At 40.7% G+C, this 22,916-nt stretch overlaps 1 protein-coding gene across 1 annotated transcript in view; it reads left to right on the top strand.

Annotated features, from left to right (window-relative positions):
• Nucleotides 1-22,916, top strand: part of LOC119899362 (zeta-sarcoglycan) — a 422,063-nt gene that overhangs the window by 376,469 nt on the left and 22,678 nt on the right. The window contains exon 7 of the mRNA XM_038713897.1: nt 22,638-22,761. Coding sequence (XP_038569825.1) covers nt 22,638-22,761 — 124 coding nt within the window. The remainder of the gene's footprint in view (nt 1-22,637; nt 22,762-22,916) is intronic.

Here is a 22,916-nt window from a genome sequence, read left to right on the forward strand (position 1 = left end):
AAAGCACAAAGAAAGAGCACATCAGAAACCGGTGAGGACTAGAATTACATCTTATCATGAACAAGTAACTGCTAGCAACTGGATTAAAAATGACACTACAAAGTAGCGCTATGGTTATGTAGTTCAGTTTTGGATTGTGAGCAAAAAGTATGAAGCCACACATTGTTGAAGTGGTAAGATAAAGAGGTACAGAAGCTTTTAACAGTTTGTACAAACCTCAAATTGTAACAATAAGATTAGTGATGGCTAGTCCGGTGTGTACCTGCACTATGGACATACCAAACATGTCTTGTTTTGCCAAATTACATTTTGAGGAAAACAAAGGCAAGGTACAGCAGCTTCATTTGTGTTAAGTGCTTTACACAGTAATAACAAATACAGTAAGGATAAAGGATTTACAATTAAAAAGTACAAAAGTACAAACATTTACAATTAAAAAGTACAAGAGGACAAACAAGTGATACAAAAGAAAAGGACAAAATCTTACCATCAAGATAAAATGAAGGCAATTTAAAAGTTAAGCTGAAAAGATAAGTTTTAAACCATTATAGGCAATGTAATATAGAAAGGTTTTTAGCTGTGATTTAAAAATATGTATATATGTATATTGGTTGCCTGGATTGTGTTCAGTGGCAACGTTTTTTTCTAGTGTAGGAAGTGCTGCCTTTTTGTACAACAAGCAAATCCTAAGTAGGTTGTCATGGCAAATGGTGGGCTTACAAAGTGTAGGACTTTGATACCGGCGACTGGAATTTGCATTCCCTCCACCGCAATGTTTATGTGCTTTGGTTAAGGTTAGGAAAAGATTGTTGTTTTCTTGTCTCACGCTTTTAAGTCACTGTCAGGCCTGGACTGATAATCTGGCATACTGGCAAGTGCCCAGTGGGCCGACGCACCTTTGGGGCCAGTGTAACTGGTAAATTGTAAAATATTTATCTATTTAACCGTTTTTAAAAAATGGGTCAACAATTGGCCTATAAAGCATTGGGCCCATTGGGTAATTTTCTATACTGACATTGGGCTGGCCCAATCACATCTCTTACTAGCCCCCACCCCTCTGATCTCTGTTTCATGTGTTGCGGGACAAAAACAAAATCTTCAGACAGAGGCCGCCAAATATGCGTGAAAACAACCGATATGTTTGCACCAGGGCTGCAGTATCTTCAACATCAGCTGCAGTATCCTGCGTAGAGCAGGTACAGCTACTAGAAGGAGTAAAGGAGAGCTATAGCCTCTACCAGGCAGAGGAGGAGGCATTATGGTGCTTTCAGACCAAAAGCGCTAAAGCGCTAGCCAATCAACGTTGAGATTGTCCGTACGTCACCGACAGCTTCAGAGCGTTGTGTGGACAGGGCCAGGCAGAGCGGGTGATTGAAAATCTGCTGGCCGGCTGAGAGCTGCTAAACTTGGGCCAGAGGAGCAGGGAGCAGCGCTCCAACTTTCGGACATATAAACACCCGTGGTCGGACTGGACTTTGCTCGCAACTACGCCGTTTGCTTGCAGGAGGAGCTCGGAGTAAACTGCTTTTATTAAATTAGCTTTTTACTAGTTTTCTAGTTTTTAGGATTACAACGTTGATTTATCTTCAATCGAGCTTTTCAGCAGCTAGATTCCGTGCACATCCGGTTCCAGTGTTGTTAGCGTCGTTTGGCGCTACCTCATATTTACATAAAAACTGGACATTGCTGGGAGAAAAGAAATCGAGGAGGTTGAACTACCTGGTTAGTTAAGAAAACATGTGTATTCAAGTGATTGCTGTACTTTACTGTGACCAAGTTAGCATAGCATAGGCCTTATCGATCCGAACTCCATTCAGAAAACAAACATTTTAGAAGTTGTTGTCCTGCTGTCTTGCTGACAGATCTGACAAAGCATGAATTCATATGTTTAACAAAACTGCATCATATTTTAGTTATTTCGGCATCAGTTTGATCCATGTATTGCTGTTTAATCACAGCAAAATGTTTACTTTGGGTTCATACAGCTGTAGTAATGGCAAGTTGTGTTTATTAACGTTATTGTGTTAAAATCGCCTTCTCGCGTTGTGTGTGAACACTTGCAGCGAATGTACTCACGCGAGGAAAGAGTCGCGAGGCGAAAATTCGCGTTTGGTCTGAATGCAGCATTAGTGAAGCAGAGTGACAAAGTGACAGGGCCGAGGGAGAGAGAGAGCAGGAGGAGAGTGGAGGTGAAGCGGTAAGCATGGAATAGTTCAACCTGCAGGAAGGGAGGGTCATTTACACTGGGGATGCTGGGGACATGTAGCCACCAGTTTTTTAAAGCATTTGTTAAAATTGTTCTTAAAAGTAGCTTGCTCGAAGAAATGTTGATTAACAAATAAAAATGCTATGAAAAAGGTCTATTTGCACAATAAGCTGCAATGCAATGTAAATATAGAAGAAACCTCTGCGTTGTAATTTAAGCTAAAAAAAATAATAAGCTATTGATTACTGCATTATATTCTAATATATATATATATTTATATTCTTACTTGGCATATTCGAAATTTTGTGCTTCCCTTATTAAAAAACAAATAAAAAACATTTCCACCATAAATTGGTGCAGAAAATGTCTCCAGAATGCAGGAAATTAAGTGTTTGATGCTCAAAATCTCCAGGGGGAAGACCCCCAGACCCCCCTATCAAATATTTCATCAATAAATATTTTTCCTTCATAGTAGGCTTATTAAATTATATTCTTGTCTTGGCATCATGCCCACTGATCTTGTGCACTGTCCCATCTCAGGGTTTCGTCGCACCCCTAATCTGACTCCCTAAATGGAAGGCTGGTGTATTAGTGAGAGGTTTATTATTCAGGTGGGCCGCCTCAGCCAGAAAAGCCAGGGCCAATTTTTTTTCCAGTCCACCCAGCCAACCATCTTTCCCTACCCTTAACCAAGGGCGTTAACCAAGTGTTAAAGCAACATTATGTAAGATGTGGTTTTTGTGTGATTTTGCGCCTCTTCTGTTTCAGAGTGTAATTCACTGTAAATAAGGACAGCTGTACACATGCATTTGTTAGGATTACATTACGATCAAAAAATAGCCAACTTTGCTAACACAGGCAAACATCAAGCAAGGGAGACAAGACATCTAATAAGTTTTTACTTACTACTCCAACAGCAAGAAGGCCAACTTGGCATCTATCCTGCATCCACTCAGTTCTTTTAGCTCACGCCAACGAGTAAAAGCCAGTTTGATATTTACAAATAACTTACATTGTATAGTCATGTTGGTGCCATAAACAATTATGTCCTTGTCCTGATAGAATCAGAATCAGAATATCACATATGAGGAATTTGCCTTGGTATAAATTGGTGCTTAAAGTACACATGAACATAAATAGAAATTTAAATATATAAAAAGTAAGGAGATCAAAAAATTTACAAGTATACAAAAAAATTCAATAATGATATAATACAATGCTGACAAATGTGTGCAAAAGTGTGGGGAAACAGTTTCTGTCCGAGATGGGAGGGGTCAGCCACAATCTTTCCTGCACACCTCAGAGTCCTGGAGGCGTACAGGTCCTGAAGAGATGGAAGGTAACAACCAATCACCTTCTCTGCAGAGTGATTGATACGCTGCAATAGGGCTGTCCCCGACAAAGGATTTACATAGTCGAATCAGAATCGTCAAGTCCTGCCTATAGTCAACTGATAGTCGAGCAATTGCAAGCTGGTGGGGGAATAACCCATGGTAGCTCTGCTTTAATCTTGAGAAGCTGAAGAGCTACAGTCTCTATTCATTCAACTTTTTCTATTTCCAGCTAAACTGACCCCTATTGTTGACCCCTTTCTCGCTCTTTCTCTCACCTGCCATTCACCGGCCTTGTGCAGAGTTTTTCGTGCATGCCTTGCTGCCGACAACTGCATGTACATTGCGGTTCCTTGCGGATTTATTTCAAGTAGCCGGCTACTTAAAAACGATATAATCAGAATCAGCATCAGAATCAGAATCAGAAGGAGCTTTATTGCCAAGTAATGTATTACACATACGAGGAATTTGCTGTGGTGATAAGGTGCTACACGTAGACAAACATACAGTCAACATAAATAAATGTAGAAATATATAAATATGGGATGGAAGATATACACATGTGCATTATTCTGGGTCTGTGCCGTGCAGAAGTAATGCAACGGAAGAGAATACTGTGTACATATAAATATATAAACTCACAACATAAAAATATACAACAACAAAGATCAACAATCAACAACAAATATGTGCGACGTGCCAGGTCTGTGCCCGACACGAGATGAAACACTATAACAGGGGGGAGTGTCAGTGGGGGATCCGGGCCTTGTTAATGAGGCTAGTTGCAGACGGGAAGAAACTGTTTTTGTGGCGAGAGGTTTTGGTCCTGATGGACCGCAGCCTCCTGCCAGAGGGGAGAGTCTGAAACAGTTTGTGTCCAGGGTGGGAGGGGTCAGCTGCAATCTTTCTTGCTCGCCTCAGAGTCCTCGAGGCGTACAGGTCCAGAAGAGAAGGAAGATTGCAGCCAATCACCTTCTCTGTAGAGCGAATGATACGCTGCAGCCTGCCCTTGTCCCTGGCAGTGGCAGCAGCGTACCAGATGGTGATGGAGGAGATGAGGATGGACTCAATGATGGCGGTGTAGAAGTGCACCATCATTGTCTTTGGCAGGCTGAACTTCTTCAGCTGCCGCAGGAAGTACATCCTCTGCTGGGCCTTCTTGGTGAGGGAGGCGATGTTCAGCTCCCACTTGAGGTCCTGGGAGATGATGGTGCCCAGGAAGCAGAAGGAGTCCACAGTGGTGAGTGGGGAGTCACACAGGATGATGGGGGAGGGTGGGGCTAAATTATCCGAAAGTCCCGCGAGGTGCGGACAACTTGGCACAACGCTGGTGAAGCTGAGGCCCCATCTCTTTTGTTGAAAGTGTGCCTCTCTTTTTACTACACACATATACGCTACGCTGACACATGTGCACTGACGACCCAGGGTTAGGGTTACAATTTTGGATTTATTCACACACTTTAAAAACATTTATTGAAAGCTTTTTCTTTTTACATGTTTATTTACAGCATTAAACATTGAAATGTATATTGTAATAGACTGTATATTAACTTATTGGGAGAATACTAGTAGTTCTATGTAATATCAGACATTGAGCACCCTCATATCGCCAAAATGGCATGATCCTTGTTTTGCTGCGAAGCTTTGACTGTGAGGTTGACAGTCGAATCAGGCTCCGCCCATCGAAGCATTGAATCTTCGAGTCGTCGGGGTCAGCCCTACGCTGCAGCCTGCCCTTGTCCCTGGCAGTGGCAGCAGCATACCAGATAGTGATGGAGGAGGAGAGGATGGACTAGATGATGGTGGTGTAGAAGTGCACCATCATTGTCTTTGGCAGGCTGAACTTCGCAGGAAGTACATCCTCTGCTGGACCTTCTTGGTGAGGGAGGTGATCATCTCCCACTTGAGGTCCTGGGAGATGATGGTCCACAGGAAGTGGAAGGAGTCCACAGTGGCAACTACGGAGAGATTGTCCTGCAGCAGGGGTTGATGGTGTTGAAAGCAGAGCTGAAATCCACAAACAATATCTTGGCGTAGATCCTGGAGAGTCCAGGTACTGGAGGATGACGTGAAGGGCCATGTTTACTGCGTCATCTACAGACCTGCTGGCTCTGTAGGCAAACTGCAGGGGGTTCAGGAGTGGGTCAGTGATGGATTTTAGGTGGGACAACACAAGGCGCTCAAAGGACTTCATAACCACAGAGGTCAGGGCGACAGGTCTGTACTCGTTAGTCGAGTGGTCCTTGGTTTTCTAGGGACAGGGACGATGGTTGAGGCTTTGAAGCAGGCTGGCACATGACATGTCTCCAGTGAGGTGTTAAAAATGTCCATGAACACCGGAGACAGCTGATTGGCGCAGTGCTACAGGGTGGATGGGTAGACAGAGTCTGGCCCTGCTGCTTTGCGAAGTTTCTGCCTCCTGAACAGTATGTTGACATCCCTCTCCAAGATGGTAAGATAGGGGGAGGAGGTGGGGTGGACTGTCGATCAGTGGTGTGACGGGGGATGGTGTCAGGTCTGTCCCATTGTCTTTCAAAGAGACAGTAGAACTGGTTCAGCTATTTGGCAAGGCGTGAGTCATTCATGAAGTGGAGGGATTTAGGTTTGTAGCCGGTGATCTGTCTGAAGCCTCTCCAGACATGTCCTACCCTGGATTCCAGTGTCCCATAGCGCAGTAGTTAGAGCAGCGAGCCCGGAGTGACAATGACAGAGATTCCATTCACCCTATTACAAGTCAACATACCATCAAAATGATTTTGAAGCTGTTATTTTAAGATAAAATTACTACATAATGTTGCTTTAAGCTATTCACTAACAAAGACCACGCCTATGAACATAGAAGGTTAACAATGGTTTATTGCTTGTAATGGAGCCGAGGTAGATTGCATGAAAAGAACGGATCGAGTGCCCGGAGGGTGGGCTGAGGGATGTAGCGATTGGGGAGAGGGTCGAGGGATGAGGGGTAGGGGTCGAAGTGTGGTGGATGAAGGGTTGAGGGGAAGACGGGTGGGGGATGAAGGGGAGGAGTCGGATCTGCGCCGATGGATGCGTTAATGAAGAGCAGACCGGTGTCTACTGGCAAGAAGGTGTGCAGGAACCGGTGGCGTCGAGACTCGGGGTGGGGGAGCCGTCTCTTAGTCCGCGGACGTGCGGAAACCCCCCATTCCTGTATGCAAACAAAGAGAGGGAAGGGAGCAGAGGGAGAGAGAGGGAAAAGAAAGGGATTTGGGTGGGAGGGATGAGAAAGCCGAGACGAGGGGAGGTGAACGGAGAAGGTACGCTTAAGTACTAGGTGTGCGGAAATTGGATGAGTTTGAGGCGTGGCCTTAGTTCCCGAATTTAGTTTATAAAACTTCACTTAAACATGTAATGCAAAGGAAATCCTCTTGCATGTTCCAAACAGCAGTTGGTGTAAGTTGCTCTGATCATTGATGTCAGCCAAAAGTCTAAAACTTAACACCCACAATGTAATCAATAATGTTATATGCAGCACTTACCTTGTTACTAAATACATTTATTTTCCTACGTAACAAACTGCTCCCACAAATCATTGCTCCCTATTAGAGTGATTTTTGTTTTTTTAATTAGCTCACAGACCTTTGGAACATCGCCTCAATAAACTGTATATGTTGTTATTCTGTCAATGTTTGTCTTTGTTGATTGTTGTTTATCTTTGTTAGTTATTGTTTATCAACTGCTGTTTATCATTGGATGCTGTTGTGCACATCTTGAGGGGGAATATGTGAAAACAGCAACACCCAGTAAATATTAAACAGTCTCGCCATATTGCCACGCATCTGTTCCTTGTGTGAATTTCAGTGTGTGTCAGTGCGTGTGTGAGCTCAGCTGTTGTGTGTTTCTGTGTATGGGTTGCAAAGATAGACGGCTGTTAATATCAGATTTTGCGACAGAGCCAAATGTTCCGCTGTGGATAAAGACTATTACAAATGGCTAGAGGCTGTTTTGGCTAGACACTGAAATCACAGCAGACAAATAGCAATAGAAAACACAGAACTCCCACTTTTTCTCTTTCTCTGTCACAGACACACATAAATACAGAAACACACTCACAGATTCACAGATCTTTAAACACTGTGTATGCATATACAGACATGCTCCTAATCCAAACACAACACTATTGTTTTGCAGACTAGTATGAGAACCTCCTACTTCATTCTAATAATTCAAGGCAGGAAAGTAAAAAGAAACATCCAGAATATTCAGTAAAACACAAAGGACAAAGACCAGTCTTGGAATCTCTCCACTATCGCTCCGTTATGTTCATTTGGAAAAAGAAAATGTGCATCTCATTGGTAGCTGTAAAGTTAGTCAAACGGAAATTATGTTAATATGTTACTCCACTTTGTTATTTCCCATTACTTTTTTCAGTTATTCAGTCGACCATTTCTTTAGAATTTGTGAAATAGCTTATTTCAGATTGATAGATGGAAATATCCCACTTTGTTAGCAGATGTTACAACTAACAATTTAAGAAATGTCTGCACCTCAATATTTATCTAACCTTGTCAAAAGTCATATTTTGTGGTGACAACAGACTAAAGAGAGAGTGGAGACAAGGAGACCAAAACAAACTAGCTCTAGTCAAATGTGGCAGGGAATGACGAGAAAGACTTTTTTAAAGATTAAAAGAGGAAGAGAGGGAGAGAAAGGGCCGCAAAGGTGTTACATTTTAACCAGCAGGACTGTACTTTTTTCACCTGAGATAGAAAGAGCAAGCACAGTCAGTATGCAGCCAGGAGGCAAGGGACGAGAAATGAGAGAAACAATGATAAGATGACACCAGGCAATGAGGCACAGAAAGAGAAAAAAGCACAGTGATGATTGTCTTATGATTTGGCTTTGTTTTCCCACTCCGAACACATGTTCCCTCTCACTGTCCCTTGCTCTGGTGCTTAATGCGCTTTGTCTTTCCTTTCTTCTCTTTCTGTCCACTAGAGGGTATAAACTACCCTATATTATCTATCTATGTATCTGAATCAGTAGATGTATTTGAATAACACCTAAAATACTGTATTTATGCATCTTTCCACTGATATACTTAAATTATAGCCAGTCACATCTCCCTGCATATCAGGTTAAGTTTCACTATCTTGAAACACACTTTCTCCTCACTAACTGAACTTGGACCAATACCATTTAAAAAATCACAAATTTAATTACCTGCATGATCAACCTACACGGATTCACAGTCCAAAAAGTACAAATGAAACAACACTGCTCACAAATACATTTGCATTGTTACTTAACAGACATAAAATGAGTGTTTACCCCAAATAGTGGTCGGGTCATTTTTAAAGTAACTGGTGTAATGTTCCACAAATGCCAAGAAGCGAGGAGAGGCAGACAATGCAAATAGGAAAGTTGGAATTTCAACTTTCTTATTAGATTAATTGGTAGTGAGGTTCAATGCATCCTAGGCCACAAAAAATGGCCTGGCAAAGAGTATTCTATTCGCCATGGTCACAAAAATAAGTAAATATATATGAAATACCGCAGCCTGTGCTCAATGCAACACATTTATCTTTGGTTTACGGTTTCATTAGATTTTCTTTCACACTTTGTGCCACAAGTTTTTTCATAATATCAGCACAAAATGCAGTTGAGGCAGTGGTTTCTGTACATTAAAGAGGAACAGTGAGGGTAGGAACCTTTAACAGGAACACTTTATCATTTTTTATGGGAGCAGAGTGACATTCACATACGCATTTCCTAACATATGTTCTTCCATCTGTATAACCAATAATGTGAACAACTAAAGTTGCATACTTGCAGATACGCCTCTAACCTGTAAATCCGTCGGTGAGTACACTGTCTTCTTATTTTTTATCTGTTGTGCTTATCCCAGTATGTTCAGCTGTGGCAAATACTTATCGAGTTATCTTCAGTACTCTGTATTTGTTCTATTCTTATCTTTAGCCTTCTCTGTGCTGCGGCAAATACCCAACTTCCCCACAGGGATCATTAAAATTTCATCCAATCTTGGGAAAAATACAGGATATCATCATTTGCAGGGCATATTAAATAACAAGGAGTGTAATATAATTGCTACAGATGTCATTAATGCCGCAAGGGCCTATAGCTGCCTCTTAAGATGATGTCTCTATCAGTGTTGCACAAGGCGTAAAGTCTGCCAATGCGATTGATCACAATGCAAGCAACTGAACTTGTTCAAAAGTGTACTTTTGAGTTAGCTGAATATTATTTCTATCAAGTTCAATATTTTCATATCTGAATTCTGACTTCTCCTAAAAAAAGGGGAATTTCCGCTCCTTATCACATCATTAAAAAAGCTACGTTACATTACAGAAGGCATGAACCATAGATGGGTAAAGGCAACGCACACACTACACAGACTAAATGCACTGTAGTCTTTTTATTGCCTTTGCGAGGGAGCTCTAATGTTTCTTTGCTTAGATGTTACTGACAGGCTCTGCTGTATGGAATACTGAGACAGTGCTAATGAAGCAAAGCATAGACTGTCCTGCTGTTCTTCTGACCTTGTATCTACAATTAGGAGCAAAGCAAATACACATACATACCTTTCTTTGTTTGTCGGTATTTGTTCATGTGTTAAAGCATCAAGAAAAACAAGAAACTTTTTCCTTTTCTGACCCTTTGTCTTTATGTTCTTCTGCTTGAAAGCGGCAAGCAACTCTGTGTCTTGGTGTTGAAATAGTTCAGTAGTATAACTCTTTCCCTCATGGGGCAAATTAGTTTATGGCCTTCAAAAGATCTACACATAGGACTGCAACAGTTACACAAGAAAAGCAAGTTCTGCTTTAGTTAAACGTTTAGCCAAAGTGGGAGAGGAAATATGTAGGTGTTTTTGTATAAGGGTTTTTTATGATGTACCTTTCCTACCTACCTTTTATGATGAAATATTATAGTAAAAGGAAGTAAATGAAGCACAAGTTATTGTATATGATCCATTGTTTCATTAATCAAGACACAGACAACAGAACAAGTTGGTTATTGTGTGATGCGCTGGTCAGATGGAGGTGTACTATATATTCACCATTGGAGTATACACGATATTGTTAACTTTTAAATGTTTTCTCCCGCACTTCCCTTCTCTACCCACTTCTCAAACTCTTTTTTTTTTCTTGCAAAAACAAGTCAATGAACAATGGATGGAATGGCAGAAGTTGCAGAGGAGTGAAGCTAGTCTTTCACTACTGATTAAATTATCAACTTGGTGCCCCATCAGAAGCACAACTGCATGAAATTGCTTGACGTTTTTTCTCCTTACGCACTCTGCCATTAGCCATTTCCTCGGCTACATTTCACAGAGAGGAGGACAGCAAGAGCCTCTGAAAGTCGTTTTGGAGTAACTCAAGGATTTGTCAAGCAGGGTGTTGTACAAAGGTAGACAGATGTACAGGACATTAAATGTCACCACAAGGCAGCTGTGCAAACACACAAACTGTTGAGAAGTGTAAGATAAAGTGATTTCTGGTAAATATACTATCTGAAAATAAATATTCGAACATCTAAGGCGCAATTTTGTGCATTACCCCCCCCCCCACACACACACACACCCACCCACACAAACACACACTGATTTCTTAGTTGAAATTCAAATTTAAGCATACAGAGTTACTTTACTCTTCAGTGGTCATAACTTCCTCTTTAACACCAAACCCCTGTGTATAGACACACACACACACACACACACACGCACACACACGCACACACACGCACACACACGCACACACAACTTCTGCCTCTTGCTCTTTCTGGCACACACACATTCTTTCCACAAAGACAAACCTCTAATGTACCTTGACTCTCTCCTGTCCCACCTCAGTAACTCAGTAGGGACTTTTATAACTTTTTAAAACAGCCCAAGGCTTTCTCTTTTCACTTTTTTTAACACCTGCACGATTCATGGTGCGATTTCAACACGCTGCATCACCTTCCCCTCGCCCAGACACAGACTCACTGCAAAAGTCAGGAGGCTTTAGAAATGCCATATTTCTGCATTCTCTCTTGCTTTAACTCCCTAAAAGTCAAAGGCTTTTCATGTCTTCAGTCTTGTCTCAATGCATCACTTAGCACCACTTTTGAACATTTTTAAAGTTTGCTTCTCGGATGGGGTTGGACGCTGGCTGCAGGGGCACTGAGGCAGATGACGGAGCATTTAGCATGAAAAGGTTAAAGGTTTGCGTCCCAAATGGCAAGGTGGCGATAAGGTGGTATGGCTTTCAATGGTTCTGAAGAGGAAAAGGGCAGGATGAATGTCAGCCAAGTCTTCTGGGAAATATAAATCACACTAAAAAGCACCAATTTCAACATTTCCGGCAAGGGTTTCTTCACAACTCACACCCACACTGCTTTCAGAAATACACCACATGAAGTAATTTCTTCTTCAAACTTCAAACTTCAACAAACTGAAAGTGAGAATGAGGATATTGTTTAAATTAGGAGAGATAAGGCAAATATTAACAGCATAAACTACATCAAATACTTCATCCAAATCTAATCGGACTTTAAAAGCGCAAGGAGCAAGTAATACCGTATTTCAATGTCACATACCACTATTTTCAAAATTCATCCATTGGCCTTTACAGCCAAATGTCACATAAGGAGCTGGAAAATACCACAACAAACACAAAGGACTTTCAAATGTGCAAAATGTTCTTACTTGTGCTAGGCAACTAGGCAAATTTTTAATCGCGATTCACATGTTTTTTTGCACGTATTGGGTTTAATTGCATTGTTATTCGCAAAATTGAATAATGAATTCTAAAGTAGTGTATTGCGCACTTTTAATTTAAATGTACTGCTATATACACAAAAGTGCAATAACATGTGGTTACAAACACTTTAAACAAATAAGGTGATTTTTACCAGCAGTATTTCCTTTACACAGCAACAAAATATTTCTTGTAAATATCAACTTAAACATTAATGTAATCAAATCAAATATAAAACCAACGCTATTTGCCACTGCCAGGGCATTACTTTTTAAAGTTGGTTAAAACAAGTTAGAGTCCAGAGCCACGATCATAACATCATAACAGGCACCTTCTGAGCAACAGGTTAACATATATAAATCTGTTTTCTTGTTTTTTTCTGAACAAGTATCAGCAGAAACATTTTTATTTTATCAGGGAGTAGCATAAACACTCTATGTTCAGAAGCAAGTGTCCCTGTTAGAGTGAGCTGATGTAGTGGCCTCACACACACGTCCGCCCTCTGCCAAAGTTGGATTGTCTTTTTGTACGCGACACGCAACACAGATCATTGGAAGAGAGACTGATCCTTGCTGTTTGTGAGTTTCCAGAATCTATTAGCCTACTGTTTACTAAATAGAACATCAGCAGAAGAGAAAAAGGCCTATCAGGTAAAGTTATCTATAATTCAAGTTAAATAGACTACAGCTGTGTAGTGCAAAGAAGCCGTTGCCTTGGTTACTATCCATAGAGCTCCTGCCGTTTACTCGCAACCCCGTGGGGCCAAGCAACTACGTTGTGATTTTAAGAACGTTCCTAAGACCGACATCTTCCCCAATACTAATCAGCATGCAGTGTGTAGCTATCCACTTCTCCATGACATGTGATCGCTTGTCTTGATTTTGTTTATCTACTTCTCCAACACACTGCATCCAGCGTAGTCTGCCGAAGCCTCCCTCCACTGCTTGTTTGGGTGGGTGATATGCAGGCTGATCAACATCCCACCCCTCCTGTGACCGACTGCATGTGTATTCAGAGCCAGTGAGCAATGGACTTTCAAAATAATAATAATAAAAACTGCACTAATGTGCGATAAAATAATTGTTGCTGTTAATTAATTAATGTGCTAACGTGATAATAACGCGTTAACGTGACCAGCCCTAGTTCATACAAATGTTTGTAACAGAATTTGAGTTATGAGTGCTCAGGATGCTAGAAAATAACTCAAAACCTTACTGCTGTTTGGATTCACAAACCCATTTATGGAATTATTAGCATCTCCCCCGCGGCATAAAATAAATTCTGAGATTTAAGTGTAGGAAGTGTCTGTGAAGGTTCTCAGTCATCCAGGTCATAATTATCCAAGAAAGGTTAAAAACAATAGCAACTGGACTTGGAGACATGAAGACATTTCATCCCTCATCCGAGAGACTTCTTCAGTTGTTACTGACGGGAAGAGAAACTCAGCTATTTAACCTCTGTGGGGTCATTGCCAAGATGATTGATACCACTGGTTCATTAGTGCTCCTGGTTGTTGTAATGACAGTCGTTGACAAGGCCAAGTCTGAACGACCATCGTTTACCTCTTTGCCTGAGGCCAAAAGTGAACATTTGTTTAGTTTCTTGGGAAGTGATGAAAGGACAGCATTGTAAGTGGGGGATAAGTGGTGTCGCAGGCCCCCTCCACTGTTTAGCGATGGTTTCTCAACCCAGTTTTAAATGGATTCCTTGACACCTCTTTCAAACCATCCATCCTCTCTGTCTAAAATGTTCACCTGGTGGTCCTCAAACGAATGTCCTCCTTCAGATGTAGGTGAACTGCTGAGTCTTGACCTGAGGAGTTGGCCATTCTGTGTTGAGCAATGCGTTTGTGTAGTGGTCCGGATCCGGACCCAGCCGCTGTCCTCTCCGGACCGCCAACCTACAGCCAATTTATTATTGAGACTTACTACCTCGTGACAGAGTGTTTCTATTTTAACCCGCACAGCTTTTCTAACATTTACTGAACTGGTTTAGCGGATCAGGAGACTCACAGACCAATCTCATGTGCTCCAATCGTCTCATGTGACGCTGCTCAGGCAATCAAATCTGTGCGTTCCGATGCTTGCGAGTTGAGTCCGCGACACATCACCAGAGACGTTTTGGAAACACAAACGAATTGAGCAGATGAAAGGGGAAAGAGATTTCACAAGGCTTTTAATCAAGAATGTACAGATTTTTACATGTACATTCCTCCCATGGGCAGTTCAAAACCAGAATATCTCATAGATCTCCAATGCTAGCTGACAGTACAAACTAGAGCTTACGTTTCTCATTGAACAAGAGAAAGTAGGAAAGAGGTTTATAAGAGGGAATGAAAGAGAAGAGAAGGCATTACAGCAATTCATTTGATGTGTTGAGTGTTTATTAGAAAATTGGTTAAGACTACCCTTCATCACTTCAAGCTACACTTTTTATTTTCATTTTTCTAAAAAATTAGGCACTTTATTTTAGTTTACTTAAATTTTGAATTTATTATTAGAGTAGTTATTATTTATTATCTCTCCAGTTTGATATGAAAACTGACAGTAAATATTCTTGAAATATTATTTGATTTGACAGTCCGTTGTTGACTAAAAACATATGTTGATACAGCTATACGTTATGGTACTGAATGATAATGCAAGTTAGTCGTTTTGATGTTCTGGACCTTTGCTTCGGGAAATTTTCTCTAACTGGACCTCTTGGAAGTCTAATTGAACACCCCTGTTCTATTCTTTATCCCCCGTAGTGTTGGTCTCCGTCCTGGATCTTGTGGCTGTTTTCACAAAGGTCCATTTAGGGTATCCACAGGCTGTAACTGCCCCCTTCAGAAGGTTCTGTTCCTTCTGTCGGGCTTGGGCACTTGTTGGTATGTTGTCAGCTTGGTGGTGCAGGCTTCTGATGACCCCTAGCTTATGCTCCAGTGGTGGTGCAAATGATAAACTAGGTATTGATCTGTTTGTGTGGGTTATCTACACATTCCAATGTGCAGGCTCCTGTCCTCTTCAATGTGTACGGCACAGTCCAGGTAGGCCAAACTGTTGTTTCTGACATCTTCTTGTGCAAACTTGATGTCAGTGTATGAGGAGTTGACTTCCTGGTATTAATTTTGATCCATGTGTCATCCACATAGCTGTACCAGTGGCTGTTCCTCTCATGGAGTTCGGGGCTTTGCTCTCCACTTCTTCCATGTTGATGTTGGCCACAATAGGAGATACTGGTGAGCCGTGGCACAGCCATGCTTCTGTCTTTAGAATCCCATGTTGCGCTGGAAACAGGTGGCGTTCTTACAATTTCTACTGCCTCCATAGTGGGGATACATGTGAACAAGGAAGTCACATCATAGGACACCATGGTTTCCAGTTTCAGTCCTTCAACTTTGTTCACAAAGTCTATGGAGTTTTTGATGTGGGGAGGCATGTTGCTAACTGAGGGGGGCTAGGACTGTAGATATGTCTTTGGCAATGTTGTGGGTGACCGAGTTAATGCTGCTGATAATAGCTCTGAGTGGGGCTCCTTCTTTGTATATCTTGGGTAGTCCGTATATACATGGAATGGCTTCTCCAGGATACAAATGGTAATATTGTTCACGGGTGGTGATGATGTTTTCTTTCTGTAGCTGTTGTAGACATTTTATGACCTTTTTCTTGTCTCACCTCAGTGTCTCATATGTGTTTGTGTTGGCCTGGTAGTCCGCTGTGTTTAGGATCACTGTGCAAATTCCTTTGTCAGCAGGTAGATAGTGATGTTTTGATCCTTGCCCAGTGATGTCACAGCTTTCCTTTCTTGGATGGTAAGGCTGGACATAATTGAATGACAAACAACATATTAATTTCTTTCCCAGGTAACAAAAAAGCCATATGAAAAGTTATTATATTAAACTAATAAGTGAATGTTCCTCCCAGAAACTGTGTGTGAAGCCAGAGACTGTCTTAAGTGGGGCACTTAATAAGTGGGGGGCACGGGGGTCCTCCCCCAGAAGATTTTGAGCAAAATTCAGGTGGCAGGCGATTAAAAAAGTAAATAAATAAATAAAAAAAATATATATATACATATATATAAGAATATAATATTGTGAGGCTCTCAGGCATTGTTAATTGGTTTTAAATATTTTTCTCCTGTAGATCAACTTATTTAATATCATCCCTGCTTAGTCAACACTTTTCACACAATTCAGTTATTGACTGGACTTTATTAGCTCATCTGTTAAGGCGGCGGCGGGGGGGTACAGTCGATATTGACTACCAGCTATATACCGCGTGTTAGCCTCCAAAACCCAGCTGTATTCTAACATTAACTTAGCTCTGTTATTAGCTAGGCTCCTTACATGTTTGCTATTAACTTTTTTAAGCAGGGTGTCCGATATTGACAGCCTTGTGTTGGACTGATTTGTGCAGCAGTGTTCATGAAGGAGAGAGAGCGAGAGGGACGAGAGAGATGGATGAGCAAGAGGATGTGCTGCGCGAATACATGCTGCCTGCAGCTCTGCAATCAAATAGGATTTTAAATAGGCCTATTAAAACCGAAATCAAAAATCGATATGAAAGTATCCCCTCGACCGTCTGACAGACACAGAACTGGATGAAACCAGAAGGTGCTCGTGCCGGGGGAAAACGAAACTAACCAACAACACCTGTGATCAGGCAGAAATGTAACAAACAAAAACACAAATGTTAACTTCAGCACCTCTGATAAAGTGACGCTTACAGTCCCCAACAGAGCAAGTCAGGGCATCAGTTTTTATCGTTACGTTTTTTATAGCCTACTGAAACTCCTGTATATGTCTGCGACTCACAGCGCAAGGTGGGTCCACATGACTTGCTGGTGTCGCAGCGAAGTTGCTTTCAGGGTAAGTCTAACAGCGGAATATCCCTCTTGTAAATGTGTAACCACTGCAATAATAAGACGTTGAGAAACACTACTCAATAGTAATAATTCAACTACTAATTCAAGGACTAATTCAATAGCTGATGTTTTCACATCTCTCCAGGATCATTCCAGCTCTGCATCCTTTCACCGTAGGTTGTTTGGTGTACATTTATATTGTCGGCATCTCAGGTTAAACCATAGGTGGTTTCTGTAGTCTCCAATTTTCCTGGCTATCCTTTCATACTCTCATACCATTCTGAGGGTGTTCATCCCAAAATGCTTAGCATGATGTCTGTGAAGGTTTTCAGTCAATCAGGTCATAATTATCCAAGGAAGAACACCATAACTGACACCATTACATATGCTTTTAAGTGTAGGAAACAATTTCTGTAATGAGAGGCATAAGCTGAAGTCAATGAACTTTTCAGTCCTCTCATCATTTAATTTACTAAAAAAGTCAGATTCATGCATATTCAACAAATATTGTTCATGGTGAAGCAGTAGTGACTGACAATTGAAGCATCTGTCAATTGAACAATGTATCTACAAATGGACCAGAGATGCCCAGAAAGCAAAACACAAGGTCAGTTTTAACATAATGAGAATACATTCAGTGAATATAGGGAGTGGCCGATAAAACAAAACCATAGTGAACATCAAACTTTGATATAAAATATTAACATGAGAATATACAAATGAAATTGGTGATTGTACTATAAAATTCATATCAGAGGTTTCCTAGATATCACATTCTTAAAATGTTCAAAAATTTTACTCTTTTCTTCTTTGTCTCTGTCCTCTCCCGTTCTGCCTCTGTTTTCCCCCAGAAATGAATTAAGATAAAAACCATTTCATGTTGATGTATTTCTGTCCTGTCCTTATCTTGTCAGGTTGGACAAATATGGATGCTGTATAAAATGGCCTTGTCGCGACTGAAGGTCAAAAAAGATCTATGAGTGAGAGGAGTGGGTGGGGGATTTTTGGAGTGAGAGTGACAGAGAATAGAGAGGAATAATGTAAGAATTGGAAGCAGAGAGGGAGGGAAGGCAGTTTTCCCTAATAATAATGAATTGCAAAGATAACAGCTTAGTTGCAGACTCCTGCTATTTGAACCTGGAAGGAAAAAACAACCACGTGGGGGCCTGAGTGACTACTGAGTGACTTCGAAATACTGTAGACATGAGACTGAGCATTCGTTTCTGTGAAACAGAGATTTCAGTGATTAATGTGTTTTACTTTGATAGTTGATAGTGACGAGAGATGCTCCTTAGTTCAGTGGCTTTTAGGAACGAGACCATGAAGATACAGGTATGTGTGTGTATGTGTGTGTTTTGTGTTTTTATGTCCTGGTGGGAACTTTAAACTGAATGCACACTAATCGATGGGGACTTGTGTCATCACTGGCACAAAAATTGCTAATGGAACAAACATAAGTGTGTGTGTGTGTGTGTGTGTGTGTGTGTGTGTGTTGTGTGTGTGTGAAAGTTAACAAGACTAACAGTCTACAGCCATGCTAGTGACTCTGTGGGGTTCCACATAGAGCTGAATGCTACCATCAGTATGCTAACATGCTCAAAATGACAACGTTAACATACTGATGCCAAGCCGGTTAAATATTTACCATTTTAGTTTAGCATGTTAGCATGCTAAGATTGACCTCAGCACAAAAGACAAAGTGCAGATAATTGGTTTTCTAACTTTCTAATCATTATTGATCTTTAAATGAAAAGAGAGCTAATTCATGAAAAAAACATTCATGGCCATCCAATCTTTGTGGAGTCACTTTTTAGAGATGTTATTTTCACTTAACAAGGACTTCTGAGACCCACATGAGAATGTTGATACCTTAAGTACATGAGCACAAGACACATTCATAATTTAAGAACATCATCATTCAAAGAACAGCAATAAAATACACAGCATTAACATTGGCCTCCAGACTATGCTCTAACACATAAATTATCCAAAGTTAATCAAGTTGAAACCCCAAACCAAATTTTTCAGCTGTTAATCGATGTTCATGGCAATTTTATTATGAAACCCATCCATCCTGGTCATACTCAAGATAATGCATCACACAACCGACTTTTTCTGGGGATTTCTGTTGCCAGCTACTGACAGTGACAGAATTGATTTGTTCAGTTTAAGAATTGAAAACATTGTTATACATGTTATAGCATCTCCTACTCAGACACTCCTCCATTTCCCTTTGGCTCCACATCATGCTTGCATTACATTTTCCCATGTGTATAAACAATGCAACTTTATGCCAAATGCATTTTTTTTTTTAAAGTTTGTGGAGGTCAAACTGTGTTAATAAATGGCTGACGTGCTGGAGATATGACTTTTCCACCTGACAAATGTGCATATATGCTACATTATGTTCATATGGACTATTTAAAAATGAGGAAAAAGTAAGGTAAGAAGTAGTAATAGATCTAAGTAATAGATGGTATGTTTGTGAAAGAAACAGGCTGGTGAGTTAAAACAGACGTGAAAAGAAACAGGGAGTGCAGCGAGTGATACATAGTCAGTATGTATGTGTGTGCCTGCCCATCAGAGTTGGTTGAAGCCTGCAGCAGCGTCACTATAATTGCCTCAGCTGTCAAACCAGCCGAAGATCCTCACATCACTGCTGTTGACTAGGCCAGCAAGCTCTCTCTCTCTCTCTCTCTCTCTCTCTCTCTCTCTCTCTCTCTCTCTCTCCCCATTGCACATGCAAAATGTTAGGATAATGAATAATAGGATACGTTTTTTTCTGTTTTTATTCCCTCAAACTCTCTAGTAATCTCCTATCTGTCTGTCTGTTTCTCTCTTTGTTTCTCTTCTTCTTAACCTCTGACTGCTGCAGCATACACTCAGATCAATAAGTCAGGCCCAGTGTGAAGTGTCTGCTTCCAACACTTATTATATCACTTGGATGCTCAACACTGCACAGCAGAAAACCTTCCCTCACCTTTAATCCAGCTCACGACTGCTATACACATCCAATACCTTTACCTTCAACCCAGAATAAATACCACAGTTAGCTCTGACAAACAGAAAACTCCGACATATTGACAGAGCAAATTCTTTGACTTGAAAAGGGATTGTTACATGTATGTATGTATATATCTATATACATCTATATATATAGATATATATATGTAATGACATGTTAGGAAAAGAAAAAATATAAAATTGTAGTTAGCATTGTTGAAACACTGACTGAGTTTCTCCTAATTTGGCTTTCCATTAACAAAGCACACAGCCCACTGTAAGTCATTTACTCTGATAGGGACTCATAAACTACCATTTTCATTGCAAATTAACAGTAGGAAATTAGTGGAGTGAGATGACTCTGATGCAAACCTGCCTGCTTCAAGCATTTTCTTAAATCAAGTGACATTATCTTGACACCAGCGATCTGCTGTACTTCAGTCTATTGCAACCTAATGAGGCAAAAGTCTAAATCCCAGTGAATCTGCATTTCAAATTAGTGCAATCAAGTTGTTTTTATTTAGTCTAAAAAGATGTATTTTAAAATGCAACACTAAATGCTTTCTCAAGATGAACTGCATGTTTTTGCAATAAAGTGAAGCAACCAACTAATAAAGCGTAAACACCTTGAAAATAAAAGAAGCAGAAATGGGGCAGTGTTGAAACAGAAACATAAGTGCATGTTCATTACTCGGGTGCAACCAAAAATAAAAAACACTGCCAGGGGAGCTTTTCTCTGTCTGCTAATGTTTAGTTTTTCCGATTGAAACCCTGAAATGTAGAATAATTCCTCACCAAAGGGCCTGTGAGGAGAATTTATTTTTTCTCTATCCTGTCAACGGTAGTAAAGGGTAGGACATTAACAGAGGAAGCTTGGTATGATTACTGCCGCCAAAGTCCCTTTGGCCAAGGCACTGATGCTTGTTTATGTGTGTTGTTTGGCCACAGACTGAACGCACATCATGAGTTCAATTAATCTACCCTTTGGCTTGAATGCTTTATCCCTTCAACCTCTCTGTAGGGATTGGGAAACCAACCTTCTGTAGTGCCCTTGAGCAAAGCCTGTCTGGAAAAGTGCCCGTATAGCAAAGCATTTTGTCTTATTTGATCTTTGTTGTGAGAGTGCTATTTAATTTGTTATACTCCCACTTCATAAATTGTAATTCTGTCTGCTTCACCAAAAGCGCTCTTTGTTTAATTTCACTTGCCAACTTGCCCTTGAGCGAAGCATTGTGCTTATCTAACACCACCAAGCTGTTTAATCATCTCATATTGTTTTCAACTTTGAGTTACAGACGTAGCTACTGACCCTTCATGCTCCAAGGGGAGTGACGCCAATCATGGCCAGAGCACTTTAACCATAACAATTCTTCATTCTTCATTGTCATTCACGTAGGTTTTTTAAAGACAAAGGAAACAATTACTGCACAGTAAAATGATTAGAAATTAAACAAAACTCAGCAACTCTCAAAAAAGTGGGCATGTATTAGGTCACTCTGCATGCATCTATTTTCTGGTAACACAGTGCGGTAAAGTGCTGTATGTGTTGGTACGTCTCTGCGAGTGTATACAGTGTATTAAATATCTGAGGCAGACATGATGTTTTAAATGCTATTCAGGGCAGCTCAATTGCATGGAAATGTTTTGCGCAACAATTCAAATGTCTATTTAAGCAAAAATGCAAACCTTGGAACTATTCTCTTCAACCATAGTCCTCTGCTGTTGCCATTACAATTTATTAAATGTTTTTTTTATAGGGACAAGTACATAGTGTGGACCGCTGCCTGATCATGATCCATTATGGAGTTTAATGTATTGACCTCCAGAAGATAGAAAGAAGTCTGTCCAAACAAGCACAGAACAGTTCACGAAATTACTTTGTGTTGCTGTGCCAGAAACCCTGAGAGGTTATGTCACTGAGCACCTTAGGAATCAAATTATTTAGGCATTAATGGATAAACAAATAAAAGGTCAACAAGCTAATAAAATTATCAAAATGTATTTAATTTCTTAAGAACTTGGCAGTGGTGATATCTTACTGGCTTTTTATCCAAAATTATTATTGCACAATTAGATGTAGACCTATGCCAGAGGCAGTAATTTTGACCAGACAACAGTTGTCAGAAATGTGCTCATCTTGAATCATCTATATCCAACCCGGTAACGAGGAAAAAACACAAATTTCTTGCTAATTCAGTCCTCCGTTTCAAGTTGTGTATTCAAGAGGCAGCATGTTGTTGAATGTTTAATTTCCTGTAACACCAGGGGTTATACTCCACGGAGGTCCTTATTCAAGACTTAACATTGAATTACCAAGTGTAGATTTTTCCTTTGTTATATTAGTTTTACCTGTACAAGCATAGTCTTCTGCGGCTTTTGATTGAGCAGCTGGGGGATTGAGAACATTGTTCAGTCAACTCATTATTGATCTTGTAGTAAAAGTACTAAAATCCATCCTGTCTGTTCACACTGTATGTCTCTGCAGGTGTCTGATTCCAATGTGTCCACAGTCTAAAGTGTGTTTATGGTTCTTAGGCTGGAGTCCCCGACTCGTACCCTGACCCTGGAGGCCCCGAGAGGGGTGGAGGTCAATGCTGGAGTGGGAGACTTCACAGCATCCTGTAGGAAAGACCTCCTGTTGCAGTCCTCGGAAGGAGAGGTGAGCGTGCTTCCATCTGCTACTTTGTTTGTGTGTTTGTGTGTGTGTTTGTATCTGAAAATGTCAGTGAGAATGAAATGATCAGTATGCCTTTCCATGTCTGAGAATATGTTTAATGTATGTGTGTTGTGGTGTGAGAAATAGACAGAAGAGAG

The sequence above is a fragment of the Micropterus salmoides genome, unplaced genomic scaffold (genome assembly GCF_014851395.1).
Source record: "Micropterus salmoides isolate LMB-PRFRI ecotype aquatic unplaced genomic scaffold, ASM1485139v1 Ms_hic_scaffold_12, whole genome shotgun sequence".
In the NCBI taxonomy this organism is placed as follows: domain Eukaryota; kingdom Metazoa; phylum Chordata; class Actinopteri; order Centrarchiformes; family Centrarchidae; genus Micropterus; species Micropterus salmoides.